The sequence below is a fragment of the Pempheris klunzingeri genome, chromosome 10 (genome assembly GCF_042242105.1).
Source record: "Pempheris klunzingeri isolate RE-2024b chromosome 10, fPemKlu1.hap1, whole genome shotgun sequence".
Lineage (NCBI taxonomy): Eukaryota > Metazoa > Chordata > Actinopteri > Acropomatiformes > Pempheridae > Pempheris > Pempheris klunzingeri.
Genome location: NC_092021.1, coordinates 13,383,622 through 13,397,709, shown reverse-complemented (window position 1 = coordinate 13,397,709; position 14,088 = coordinate 13,383,622). Strand labels below are relative to the sequence as shown.

The 14,088-nt window shown below is 43.0% G+C and overlaps 2 protein-coding genes across 2 annotated transcripts; one reads left to right on the top strand and one right to left on the bottom strand.

The window, feature by feature from the left end:
* Nucleotides 1-3,038: 3,038 nt before the first annotated feature.
* On the bottom strand, nucleotides 3,039-10,654 carry LOC139208512 (uncharacterized). The gene is made up of 12 exons (XM_070838216.1): nucleotides 10,596-10,654; nucleotides 10,469-10,517; nucleotides 8,615-8,854; nucleotides 8,341-8,458; nucleotides 7,019-7,171; nucleotides 6,659-6,853; nucleotides 5,264-5,337; nucleotides 4,931-5,128; nucleotides 4,636-4,773; nucleotides 4,441-4,530; nucleotides 4,035-4,178; nucleotides 3,039-3,882 (listed from the first exon to the last, which is right to left on the bottom strand). Exons 3-12 carry the CDS (start codon nucleotides 8,852-8,854, stop codon nucleotides 3,754-3,756), a joined length of 1,479 nt encoding a protein of 492 aa, XP_070694317.1. The 5' UTR covers nucleotides 10,469-10,517; nucleotides 10,596-10,654; the 3' UTR covers nucleotides 3,039-3,753.
* A 615-nt stretch (nucleotides 10,655-11,269) lies between these two features.
* Nucleotides 11,270-13,599, top strand: c10h3orf38 (chromosome 10 C3orf38 homolog). The gene is made up of 4 exons (XM_070838480.1): nucleotides 11,270-11,438; nucleotides 11,704-11,879; nucleotides 12,385-12,602; nucleotides 12,930-13,599. Exons 1-4 carry the CDS (start codon nucleotides 11,312-11,314, stop codon nucleotides 13,294-13,296), a joined length of 888 nt encoding a protein of 295 aa, XP_070694581.1. The 5' UTR covers nucleotides 11,270-11,311; the 3' UTR covers nucleotides 13,297-13,599.
* Nucleotides 13,600-14,088: the final 489 nt, after the last annotated feature.

Below are 14,088 nucleotides of genomic sequence, written 5' to 3'. Positions count from 1 at the left end.
ACTATACGTCTGTTGTAATGGATGACCATTATGCAATCATTTTACTTCTTGTTGCACATATTCACGTCTTTTAGTGTCATCTGCTTCAGTGCAGATATGTCGCATGCAATAAGAGACGAGTAAAGAGTAAAAGAGACAGACATATTTGTAATACAGTTTATTTTTTAAGTTCGGCATTGCATATTTACTATTCATAGACATATTGCTTCATTGTTGACCCCAGGAAAGAGGAAAATATAATGATTATATTAGAATTGCTTGTTTAAAAAAGTTTTTGCATCACATTTTCCTGATAAATGAGGTAATTTTGACAAAAGGACAAGGATAATCAATATAAGTAAATAAAACCCTTTTGTTCTGTTTATTTTAGCTGACTACATGTGTCCCCCATTTGTTTTGCTCTCAGGCGCTCAATTAATGTAGGTAAGTGTTATAAAGCCAAGGGTGCACTTGCACCTGAAGCCACGTATTTTCAGAAAATCTGTTTTTTAAATTAGATGTTTTAAGTCTGTTGCAGTCTTAAATTATGGCTGGCTTTACCTTGGTTGCGTTCTGATATTAGAGTCTAAATGACACTTTGTTTACGTAATTGAGTAAGTGTTGAGGTCCAGCTATTTCTTATGGCTGAGGTTACAGGCTAGAGACAAAGCAGTGACTGAGCGACAGTCCTGCCGCAGACCAGCAGTAAAGATTGGAGGGGTTTCTAGTATCTCATGCAGCAAATGCATTCCAGTTTTAACACATGCTAATTTAACCTATTATGCTTTGGTGCTGCTCATAGCTTCGAGACAAAAACAGACAGTCGTATTCATGTGCGATGAACTATGGACTGGGCAGAATGAGCTGAAAGATTATACACAACATGCAGCATGACAGTAAACTGATGACATCAAACAACGTAATATTGTTTCCTCTCACATTTTCCTTTAACCTGAGATAAGAAAATCTTTGAATTATGGAAACAGAGAAAACCCCATAAATAGAAGTTTTTGTAAGACATACACTCTTTGAACTTGTTTAGAGAAATGATATTACCTTAATATGTGACCGTCACGCAGAAAATAAAGTTTTACAAAGTAAAAAAGTTTTACAAACTTTAAGGCCAGGTAAAATGGAGAAGAAAAAAAAAATCAATGAAGTTAAATTTCAATGTTGTTAAATCTGTAGAGGCAGAAACTCAACACGCCAAAAACCTGCAAACTCTAATCAAGACTGAAACTGCAACATGAAATTGAATTAATGACTATTAATGATTTGGGTAATGAGAAATATTATCAAAACTGTTCATGAGGGGTGTGCTACAAAGCGAGACCAGTGGGTTGGCAAGGTACGTTCATCCTAAAGCCGGAGTTTTCAGTGTCACAAAGGTGGCTCTCTATAACCTGGTTACATCACTATGGTTACTTCTTCTGCAAACCTAATCTGGTCCGGACCAGGCTATGTTCTGAGTGTTGGCCGCCTCCTTTTCCCAGACGATGCTCTCTAAGATTCTCCGCTGAGAGAAAGCTTTATACTGTTTGTGCAAATCGTGATGCCAACATGTGGAGGTGTTCCCTATTTCTTTATTGAGGAAACAGTCAGTGAGTTTGTGTGGAAGATGAGTCAAATGACGCGTCCGACGCCTCCTTATATGTGAGCGTGCACAGAGCCTGGAGCAGGAAGCCTCGGTCAGCAAAGGCAGTTGATAACCAGCTTTATGATATCTCTGACTGCGAGTTAAGGTTTTGTGGAGCCGGCTCACACAAACAAAGCCTGGCTTACGTTGAACTTGCTTTGTACTACACCCCTCTGCAGACATCCTGGGATGAATAGAAACAGCGGGATAAACCCAGCCCATTGAACATTTTTCTTTCGTGAAAAAAGTACAAATATCTCTCAACAGCATTCAGCGTTAGTGATGATCATGCAAAGTGTCAGAGTGCGTCCCAAATGGGTCTGGTGTTGATAGAATTCACAATATCTGTTACCAAATAACTGCTAAAAAAAAGAAAAAGCAGTAGCACTTCTCCAATTTCAAATGGAAGACCTGGGTCCAAAAGAGGTGAACGAGAAACAAAACCACTGGGGGTTCGAAATCAAAACTGATCAAGACCTGCGAAAAAGTCTGAGTGCTGCATCCGTCTGTGCTCACCAAACAAGAACAGACTAAGACTTTTTTTTTTTTTTTTTTTTTAATATTCAGGGACTGAACCCTACAACAGGACGCGGTCCACAAGGATACAGCCCCTTCACAGCCCCCGCACCTCACCACAGTTCCAGTCAAACCTGTGCCAATCGATTGGGAAGTGAAAAACCGATCGATACCTGGCTCATAGACATTTAGAAAACGAAATGCTCGTACGTTTCTTTACAAAATCTTCAAAGGCTCACAGCTAGTGTTGTATAACCTCAAGCGCAGTTGCATTTATATTTTACTATTATATTATAAAATAAATCCACCCGGTGTGGGATGACACTAATGTCCCCTTAAGTGTTAAAACTGCAACAGTCTCTGCTTCCTCTCCCTGTAGAAACACATCCACTTGTTTACATCTGCGAGTTCAAGAAGAAATGATGGACCAGCTTTACGGGGGGGAACCTGCAGCCTGCTAAACATGAATTAGCATGTTTGTACTGTAAGTTCGAAGGGGTTTCGATATGGCTTGTCGAGGCAGTGTGTTTGGATCAGTTATCATCCCCATCTGCTGATTTAACACTCTACATAAATAGCCCGATGAGTGCTTCATTAAACTGGGAAGGTCGTAATAATCCTTTACTCCTGAGTTGCTGACAAGGTGTTTAAAGACTAGTACTGCAGAGCACGGAGGCCATATTGATCAGTGTTGTTATTAGCATACAGTATGATTTTGCTTAGTTTTCTCTCCAATAATTGACTGTAAACTAATTTGGGAAACCCTTAATGTGCATTTCATCCTATTAATTATGCTGCTGCAGTAAGTTTCTACATGCAAATCTATTTTCAAATTAAATAGGCTCTCTGTGGCTCTTCCTTAAAGCCAATAAAGCTTGAATGTACAACTCATATATACCGTACATGACTTCCAAACATAGGAGCTAACAATGAGACCTTAAAGCGAAGATACGCCTACAAGAAGAGTATGCAAACGCGCCCCTCTGACCACTTAGATGTACAGTTCGTTTTGCATAAAAACATCTGCATGGTTGAGGACCAGTGGACTGCAGACAGGTCGTCACCAACCCTCTGGTTTTTAAGTAGGTGCAGCTCAATAGTGGACAGTAGACAGCACATAGCTGGACCATAGATTGCGTATAAAGATGGACGACATGCCAGCTCCCCAAAAGTGAAGCAAAAATATCCTGCTCTCCCCCTGCACAGGTCATAAAGCCTGCCCCCCCCTCCATGTTGGCGGATGGGACATGGGCCAAATTTAAATTCAAAGTACTCCTCAAAGAATTTTTTCCAAAAGGTGGTTTCTGTGAAGTGTTTATTTTCTGATCAGTTTGGTTTTAATTAGTTATTTGATGCTACAAAAAAAAAAGGGTGTAATGTCTTGATTGACAACCAACTCTAACCTGTGATTGGATCGGACTGGTGTATTTGGAGCCACAGTCAGTGTGTTCAAGCCCTTGTCAATACTGCTCCATCACTCTGGCTCCAAATGATCTCGCCAGTGCAAAATGGCAGCCTACCGTATTCGGGATACTTTGGCTTCGTTTTTGTGAGCGGTGACGCGTCGTCCATCTTTATTAACAGCCTACGAGCTGGACATGTATGCATTTGTGTGCGCGTGCTCAGTGGGTACTGTTGGTGCTCCAGTCGTAAGGGAGGAAGCTGACTTTGGTCTTCCCAGCGGAGAGGACGCCCTGCAGGCTGGTCTTCTTCGGAGAGTCGCCCATGTGCTCCACCACCCACTTCAGCAGCTACATGAGAGACAAGGACGGGGGGGGGGGTAAACACACAGTGAGGTTCATGGCTGTGTGGAAGGTTATCAGGACGATATCAGTGGTTTTTTTAAATGTTGATTCAGCGTCTCGATATGTGCACATGTACTGCAGTTTGGAGTCAAATCTACCTTCTCATCTGTGCCTCCAAAGTCAGCTTTGTACCACTTGAATATCTGACTCAGTCGCACTTCTTTTTTCCCAGAATCCACCACACAGGCGTCGTCGTTCTCCAGGAAGGCCTCCGCTGCTGTGCGAAGCTGCCTGTCAATGTCCTGATAGGGTTGAGCAGATCAGAACTAATTTCAAACAATTCAGTCTCTTAGTATTGGCCACACATGTTGTACAATGGACGTAGGCAACATTTACACATCAGTTCTTGTGGTTAAATGCAATTGTTCCATAGATTCAGCAGTGGGATCAATGAAAGATCACTACACAGCTGAGACACAGTGAAAAAAAGACAGCAGCACTGGCACACATAACTATCAAAAAACACCGACCAAATATAGAGAAGTACTTCTGAACTCTGCTTACCTGTGGAGTGTACGTTTTAATTGGCGGGCAGCCCTTTGCGCCACAGTTCAAGGCAAAGTGAATGAGGGGCTCAGCGTCTGGTAGGGCCACCTAGAGGACAACATGGCAAGTCAAACTCAAGATTAGTGATCAGTTCTCCCACGTGGCGAGTCAGTGAAATGTCGAGCTGCAGTTTGGACGGGACGTTCTGAATACTTGTAGTCGTGGGTCTGTTTTGGAGAAGGGCTTCAGAAGCTGGGCGATGCCTTTTCTGTTCCCTCTCAGAACACCATTCTCGATGTCCTGTAACGTGAACACTTCTCCTCCGATCAGGTAGCTCACGTAGTTGAAGAACTGCAAAAATTGGACATAAATATTTTTAATGCAACACTGTCCATTCCTGCTTCAGTACATGCGGATTAAATCCCAAAATGAATAGTGGAATGTAACAAGGACAAGGAATAAGAGTGTTTTTGGGGAAACGCTGTTAAATGCAGCTGTGTGGTCCTACTCTGTATCTTTGCCACATGTTGGTGGGGGCCCCGAGGCGTAGGGAGCCGTGGATGACCAAGGCATTGTAGATGTTAATGAAGAAGGCCAGCTTCTCCTCTCGATTCAACGAAAGCAGCTCCACCCTCTGCAGCTGAATGGCCAGCTCACAGTAACGCTCGAAGGCAGGGTTGACCGACATGGCTTTGTAGTCCACACACTGTGGGAGAGAGGACAGCAAATACATTCATTTTGTCCACATAAACACAGGAGGGGGGGGTAACTACAGAATAATAATCACGCGTGCGGATGATTACCCTGAGTGTCAGGAGCACAGACTTAATGAGGACATTACCTTGCCATCAGCAGAGAGATGCTCGGAGAACAATTTCAGAATCAACTCCCGTAAAAGCAAAGACAGCTCAGAAGCTGGGAGAGAGAGAGACGGAGAAAGAGAGGGAGAAAGAGAGAGGAAGAGAGAGTTAATGTTGGACACAATATGCTGCATAAGAGTGTTGCTACGCTAAGAGCAACTAGCTCCAGAACCTTGACAATTTTAAAAAGACATGGTTTGTGTGTTTTGCGGTGATGTAAAAAAAAAATGCATTTCACAATATTAACAATACATTTCAAAGCATTAACAAAGACCTGGGATTAGTTTGGCTTCTGAAACTTTCATGCCAAGAAAGCCAACTGAACAGAACTGACGGAATTTGGAGGGTGTTACGGGGCGCTGTAACATAAGTGGACGTCACATTAGAACTGTGAAATGAACAAACTGCAGACAGATCAGGCCTCGACGTTGTACAAAATAAAGGATTATTAGGAAACATTACCTGTGAGAAAAGAGTGCATTGCAGATAAATTCAAGGAAAGAAGACAGCCAAGCATAATAACACTTAACACTTGGAAAAGCAGTGATTACAGTCACCTGTGTGTTGTGCAGCACAGGTTAGCTTGTTAGTTAGCCTCTGGAGGTGTGCAACATTCAGTTATAAGTACGACAGGTCAGAGCCAGGCACTGTGTCTCACCACCACCACCACCACAGAACAGAAAACTTTTGTATTATTCCGTCAAAAGCTGACACCAACCCCACAGAGAAGCAGAACATAGTTTTGAAATAAGGCTTTAATGATATATTTGTGATATATATTTTCAGGACATTTTTCAGTTGCCCAGTTCTGTCGGAATCTATTCTCAAACTAAAAAAAAACTGAACTTACCAAAACATTTCTTATACGATATATTATCACACATACAGCAACATTTCTGACCAAAAAACAAAAAAACGTAAGTTCAACTTATTTGCTTTTTCTGGAGCTTTCAACTGTATCTCTCTGCCATCAGCGAGTGATGACGACTCAGCTCCATCTACTGATGAGGGCTGGGAATTGCAGTTGAAAGCTCTGCAAATAGGTAGCAAGTGGACCTTGAGTTGTGCTATAACGTTATTTGGTTTTTCTTTTATCTACTGGAAGTACTCGTACTACACCGTAGCCTTCATACAGGAGGTCGAAGTCACTGATGGAATGAAGCCATTACCAGATATATCATTAACCCTTACTTCAGCTCTCACCACCACGAAGCTCACTGACATCATACACAAACCCAAGCGAACCCAAAAGGATCACATATCAAGCCAGCAGCAAAGAAATAACAGGAGTTAGGCAGCAGTGGAGGACGCCGGTAAGCGTGAACCTGGGATGCGATGTGTGTAAACCCCCAAAGCCTGCTCCAGTCCCCACCTACCCTGGATGGGACTGCAGGCTGCCGTCTGTCCTGCGTTGAGGGCTGAATGAGGGTCATCCTCCAGCAGCCTGTACAGTGTGTCCATGGTGTCTTTCCCTTCTCCAAAACTGCCATCTTGCTTCCCACAGCTGCGCACACTGACCATGTACTTCTTCTGCAACATTTCTTGGCCAGCATTACAGGCCTGAGCCCTGACTAGCACACACATGGCCACAGTCACAGGGTTGGCGCGTCTGGATTTGACTATGCATGACTCAGGGCAATTTGAGATAGTTTCCATATTGTTCTGATCACTTCCACAAAACCAAACTGACACAACACTGAAAGCCCGTTTTACTGCACGTCTGCAGTGTTACTTACCCATGCCCTTCTCTTTCTGCAGCCAGTCAACCAGTTGATCACCCGTGAAGCTCTTTTTGTATAATGTCAGTCCCCTCCTATGATTGGCAATCACACTGCCATGTTTGAAGTCCTCTACCAGGTCCGCCAACTCATCTCTCTCACACTTAAACTCTGTGAGAGCAGGAATATGCCAAGCCACAAATGTATAAACACACACAAAATACACATGTGCACACCCATATGCATTAAAGCAGTGTTTTCCAATCCTAGATGTGTAGGCCCACTGCCCTCCAGATTCAAATGACGGGCTCATCATCAAGCTCTGCAGGAGCCTGATAATGACCCATTCATTTGAATCAGGTTGGAGCAGGGAAACAACCAAAGCATGAAGGGCAATGAGCCCCCAGGACAAGGGTTGGGAAACATTGTATTAAAGCATAGGTGCAATTACACAATCCAGCATGTGTGCAAAAAACAGCAAAAAAAACATGCTTTGTGTGAAAGGACGCATATAATTTAGGTCACAACAGGTCGTAGCTTCTCCTAATCTAGCATGTTGTACTTTTTTTTCCAGAAACGAGGACGAAAGCAGCCGTGGTGCAGAGGTTAACACTGTCTAGGCACCTCTCTACCAAAACATAGCTGCTAGCATGCTGCTCACTGCAGCGACCACTGCATCAAAGCAAACACTGACTGAATTCAAATATTTCGTCGCAAAAGGTTGCGTGAGCGTCCCTTTGGAAAGACTTTGTTTACATGGTGTGGGGAGAGTAATAATCACATATAACGAGGTGCTGTGAGGCAGCCTGGTGCTGCTGAGCTCATCCACAGTGTCATGTTTCCTGTATCAACTGTCTGTGTTGGCATGAGTGACACAAGATGAGCGCATGCATACACACACACACACACACACACACACACACACACACACACACCTGCTGTTACCCAAACATAACACCATGTCGATATATGCCAGCACTAACTGTCACCTATGGCTCTAATCATGGTTCATCAGAGTCAATACGTCACATTAAGGAAGTTTTCCCCTCAGTGTGGTTGATTACACCATCGAGCAGACCAAACCAGTCTGAAACAAAGCCTTCAACATTAAGCAATTAATCCACCCACATGACAGAAAACCCTGTACAACAATAGTTCAACACACCATGAACTGTTCATTAAGGACAGGTTAAGGCATTAAGGGCTGCAGGATTAAGTCTTTTCCTGCACCTAATTCCTCATGTGGTATAATTGGCAGTTCTCACATGTAGAGGCAACACAGCGTTCTGGGAAAAAAAACTAAAACTCTGTACTTTTTGTCGGAGCAGTAAATCCCTCACCCTCATCAGTCTCTGCAGTCGTCTCCTCTGTTTGATTCTCTTCTGGCAGCGGTGGAGCATCTGCTGGAAGAGGCTCTTCCTTCACCAGATTCACCAACCTCTGAAGCTCCTCAGGAGCCTGAGGAAGCGAAACGGATACAAACACAAACATAAGTTTAAACACACAATTCTGATTAATAATAGATGCAATATGGATTTCCTGACACTGTAGATAACACATGTTCATTAGTCAAATGGGGAAATAGTGTCTTTAGGCGTTTCCACTGCTCCTCACCAGTTTCTGTAGGTCATCGTTGCCCCCAACATGAACGCTGTTAAAGAAGATCTGAGGGACTGAGCTGCGTCCTGTCAGCTCCTTCACCCGGGCTCTTAGCTCTGGATGCCTCCCCACGTCCACGTCACATACTGGTACTCCCAGACGCCCCAGGGTGGCCTTAGCCTGCACACAGTGTGGGCAGCCCTGGATGGAGTACACCGTCACCCGGCCCAGAGCATTGCTGTCAAACTCCCCCATCTGCAGCAATAATAGAAAGACAAGAGAGCGAATAGCTTAAAGTTTTGGCTGTCCAGAGAAAATAGGCTGAGCTCCATGCTTTTCCAATAATATTCTGTTTTACATGTGTACAAATTTCCAAATCTTTGCCTCTGGGCTACTGAGTAAGTGGGGATTACACAACGATTGCTTTTTCTAGCATCTAATAACTATGTTAAGTCTCTATTTAAATGTGGAGCATATTAGATACACCCTTTGGCCTAAATGAAGCCTGAAACTATCGTCGTTTTTTGGGTTAGCAGGTGGTTCTACGTGTGATATGTTGATCTCTAAGAGAGAGCATTATAAAGCTTTATTCTTCATGTGCATGTGTATAGATGTGGAGGTGCATACATTGTATTGCCTATTTAAGCATGCATATCTACATTTACGGTTAAACACGCAAGATTGTTTTTGACTTTCAACCCCCTTGTTTTACGAGATCTGACGAATGCTGATGTTTACAAAACCGGTCTGCCTCTATGTCCTAGGAAGTGTGTACCAGGAAGTGTTTTCTCTTTCTAATTGTAATTATAATACTTATAACAGCTTAATATTGAAGGAATCAACTCCTCAGTTTCAGTGGTATCTCCTGGTTAGTCATTTGAATCAGCTATCTTGCTGTAACTAACTTCTAGTGAGGTGATTATGAGGAGATAAGAAACTCTTTATTTGTGAAACTTTTGTTGCAATTTCCTCTTTCCTCTTGTGATGAAAACAGGCCAGTGTGACGTGTATTTCAGCTTTGTGAAATGTTAGTTACAGATTTAACATGAGGTTGGCCAATGGCAGAGTTCCTCATTCATCCTGGCACAAGTTTTGGTCAGCAGTCTGTCAATATTAGTCTTGGCTTATCAAGTGCTGGATGAAACCATGACCATGTTTATATCAGATCATAAGAATAGGTCAAAGTTTTGTCCTGATTTCTCAACAGGTTTGCCTTCTTTATTGAAGATACCAGTTGTACCAGCATTTACATATCAAATATGGAATTGAGACTTAAAATATGCATTTAAATAGCCCCGGACCAGTGACTTTTCAACAAAACTTTCTCATTTTAAAATTTGTGTAGGTTTTCCCCATGAAATTATATTACCCCAATCCTTGTAAGTTGGTTATATTTGATAGAAATAACAATTTCTTCCACGTTTTGTTGGAAGATGATTGCAGATAAACCAATTAGTAAGTAGTAGTAGTAGTAGTAGTTAGATTTTAGATTTAGAAGTTAAAAGCCAATGTAAGGTTGCATGAGAATCCCGAATTGTAGAATGGCATTTATTGTTTTAGAAAAAAATGTCTAGTCTAATTTTAAGGGGAGTGAATGTTTTCAAACAAGCAGGGCTATATTAATTTCTCCAACTTTTAAATGGAGTTCGGTATAGAGACACACATGTTTATTTCTATAACAGAACGGCATTGTAACAGACAAAACTAGCAACAATGGTTAAATAAGTCATAACACAGTTTCTTTCTGGACATAAGTAACTCTATTTACGGCTGGATGTAGCATTAATCGTACTCTAGCTAAATATTGAAATGGCGTTAACAAGCTAATGTGGACATATTAGCGAATATAATAACAGTACGTCACTTTACCTTCGCTCGGGAGTTCCGTTTTAAATCGCTTCAGCTGATCCCCTTAGTCCTGTTAATTAAAACACATTCGTTAATATATTTGTGGGTAAGGCCAGCTGAGAGGTCGCTTGTCTGGCAGGTAAATTACCCAGCTGCACTGACAGTAGCACATCATCACTGCGCAGGCCAGCTCATATTAGCTAGCTATCTAGTCTTATGGTGCCTTCAGGGGGTCCTCGTAAACTAACGCTTCTAGAGCAGGTTGAGGGTCAACTATCATCCACCACCGCTGAGTCCACAGGAGAGCCTGCAGCATCATCAAGGACCCCTCCCACCCCCAGCACACACCTCTTCTGCCCTCTGGCAGGAGGTACTTGAGTGTGAGGGCCTATTTAACGATCTATTTTTTTTTATCCTGAAGCAGCACGGAAGGCGAAAGGGCAAAGCAAGAATTTCATTGTGGTGAAACTTGTTTTTATCTGTACATATGACAATAAAACAGTTGAATTGAATTGAATTGAAATGAAATGAATTGAATCCCCCCCCCCCCCCCCCCCCGCATCAGGTTTGTTAAACAGATGTAGAAAATCAAAGAACTTGAATTAATTTAAAATTGTTATCTGCTATAATGATAGTTTAGTCAGACAGTTGGACATGTTTCAACTTGAGACTTACTTTGTAATCAATGCCTGAGACGCCAATAACTCCTACAGTCCTGAATGCAGCACAGATACTTCCTGTCTTTCCTGGCCGCGCAATGTGCGGAACGAATTTCCGACTGAAACTTGTTCCTACACGGACAGTTTAGCAATAGGACACGAATGGACGAAGAGGAGCTTGAATTATTGTTTTGCGGTGTCGAAAATGTCCGGGCTGTCAGAAACGGAGCGCGCAGGATGTACAAAGATACTGAAGTTCATGTCAAAAGACGACTTACTGTCACTTAGTGACACAGTCACGAGCAAGATGATTGTTGTGGAAAATGTTACTGGTATGTTTTCAAACTGTGAGTCACCGGATAGCAAAGAGGACGTTAGCTAGGATATCATTAGTTACGCACAGCATATAAAACGCATCAATTCAGTATTACATACATTTAAAGTTTGCGTGAGCGGTTGTTAAAATACCCACCGCCGAAAATAATTAGCTTGTTAATGCGCTCTGGTCTTCTCTCCTTAGTCATAAACTACGTTAAGATATTTAACGTTAGTTGATAATGTTTTCACATGTCAGCTTATGTTCATCTGTTCACACAGAGGCCATGGAAACGATCATCTCCTTCACTAAAAATGCCGAGGAGCTCCTGAGAAGGAAGAAAGTACATCGCGACCTCATATTCAAGTACCTGACCAAAGAGGGTGTGGCGATGCTCCCGAGCACCGAGAAACACCAGCTGGTGAAAAGGACTCTGGAGCTTTGGTCGTCTGGGAAGGTAGGGAGAGGAGGTCAGGTCAACAAGTCCTAAAATCAGCTGTGATGCGCTTTAGGTGGCATAATATGAAGGTCTGATCGCTGATGGCAACCATTCAGAGGATTTAAATGACTCAATACCAATGCTAAGATGTTTTTAGTGTTTGAATAATTAAAAAAAAACTGAATCAGAATGGACGGACATGCACGATTACCGGCCCTCTGTATAAGGAGGAGAGACCCTTTTGACTTTGTGAACCACTAAAAATCCTCGTTGGCAGCATTTGTCTGAGGAATAAAGTGTTCTAGTTGTAAGCTTCAGACAGTGTGCAGGGCCTTTTTGTTTTGTTTACCATAAAGTGATTTTTCCTGCTTTACTTTCTCTGAAGTCTGTCGCCATTTGGCATAATAAGGACAAGTCACAGAAGTGTTTCAGATGTGCCGTAATGTTGTTGTTATTAGCAGTTGTTGTGTTACTGGAACATGTCCTCTAAGTGAGTACCATTAACATCTCATCTCCTTTTAAGGCTGTGGATGACAACAGCCATCTGGACGAGACGAGTGAGACCACGGATTCCACAAGCACGAAGGCTGAGGTGGGCTTTGACCCGCTGGTGCTTGGCCAGCAGTTCTGCCAGTGGTTCTTCCAACTCTTAAACAGTCAGAACCCCTCGCTGGGCCAGCAGCCTCAGGACTGGGGACCACAACACTTCTGGCCAGATGTGAAGCTATGCCTCCTCTCTAGGTAAGAACGGCACTAACAATGAGGGAATTGACGTGTGGTTTGTTAGCTCCTTAGTGTTTGCAGCAGTTACGTATTTTTGCCAGGACAACACAGAGGCAGCACGTTTGTCATGTTTGGCCTCTCCTTGGAAAGTGTGTTAAGAATTTCTATAAAAAAAAGTTTAATTTAGGAATATCACTTTCCATTCTCAGTGTCATTACAGCTCAAGTAAAAACAGATTTTTTTCTGACATTAATATTAGAGTAGAACAAAGAAAAACAGTGGCATACATCAGTAGCCCAAAATAACCTCAATCTAAACTGATGGAGTTGTGTCTCACTTTCTCAGAACCAGCAGCGAACAGACGGAGGAGTTCCTGGGTGCTGAACTGGTCAGCCTTCGTCTCCTGGCCTTAACCAAGGAAGAGCGCCTCCTCCTCAGCCCCAATCTGGAGCCTCCTGGCCTCAGGGGCCTGGCCTCCCCCCATGGCCTGGTACTGGTGGCCGTAGCTGGGACCATCCACAGAGACGCAGCCTGTCTGGGCATCTTTGAGCAAACATTTGGCCTCATCCGCTCCCCGCTGGAGAACAACAGCTGGAAGATCAAGTTTGTCAACCTGAAGATCAGAGGACAGGAAGCTTTGGGCGGGGCAGAGATGGCAGCGCCCGCCTTGACTTACAACTTAGTTGAACTGCAGCTTCTCTGCGGTCGATGACGCACTTTCTCGCTGCATTTTTACCCGGTGATGATTTGACTGAGCATGCTCTGTCTTTACTCGTCACTCATCTGACTCGCCCAAACACTTGGCACAATCCCTTCTCTTAGCTTAGGTTCAGCAGTCATGTCAGGAGTACAGGTAGGTGGACACATCATTGAGGTAACATCTAAGAGTGACAAAATTTGAGAAAAGGTTCCTTTATTGCCTTCTGCTTTCCAGAAAATGTCTGTGTTGTTTTGCTATAAGCAAGTTATGCTATAGTATCCTGTGCCTTATGTAAGATGAAATATGAATACAGACATGGGTTTGCCTTTGTAAATATGTATCATATCAAATATAAAGGTTATATTAACATTTGTGTGCACTTCTGTGATCTATAATGACAAGTCAGTCACCACAAGTCAGTCAAATTACTTTCGTGCAGAAAAGAAATATTGTCTGTGTTCATATGACAACACAAAGTCAACTAAACTTGATTTTGAGCATAAGATCACTGTGCTTTCATATAAAGGTCAGTCCATTATGTTTACAGATGTATCCTATTAGTATTAAGTCAAACAAGCCAGCAAAGTGAGTGTCATCATGTAAAGGTCTGTAAATGCCTGATATTCTGGCAGTGAACAGATGGAGGAGTTTCTGGGTGCTGCTATGGTTAGCCTTCGTCTCTTGACCTTGAACAGGGAAGAGCGCCCCCTGCTCAGCCTCGCCCCCGAGCCCCGTGGCCTGGTAGCTGGGACCATCCACAGAGACGGAGCCCATCTGGGCGTCCGCCAGCGTCATGACATAAAT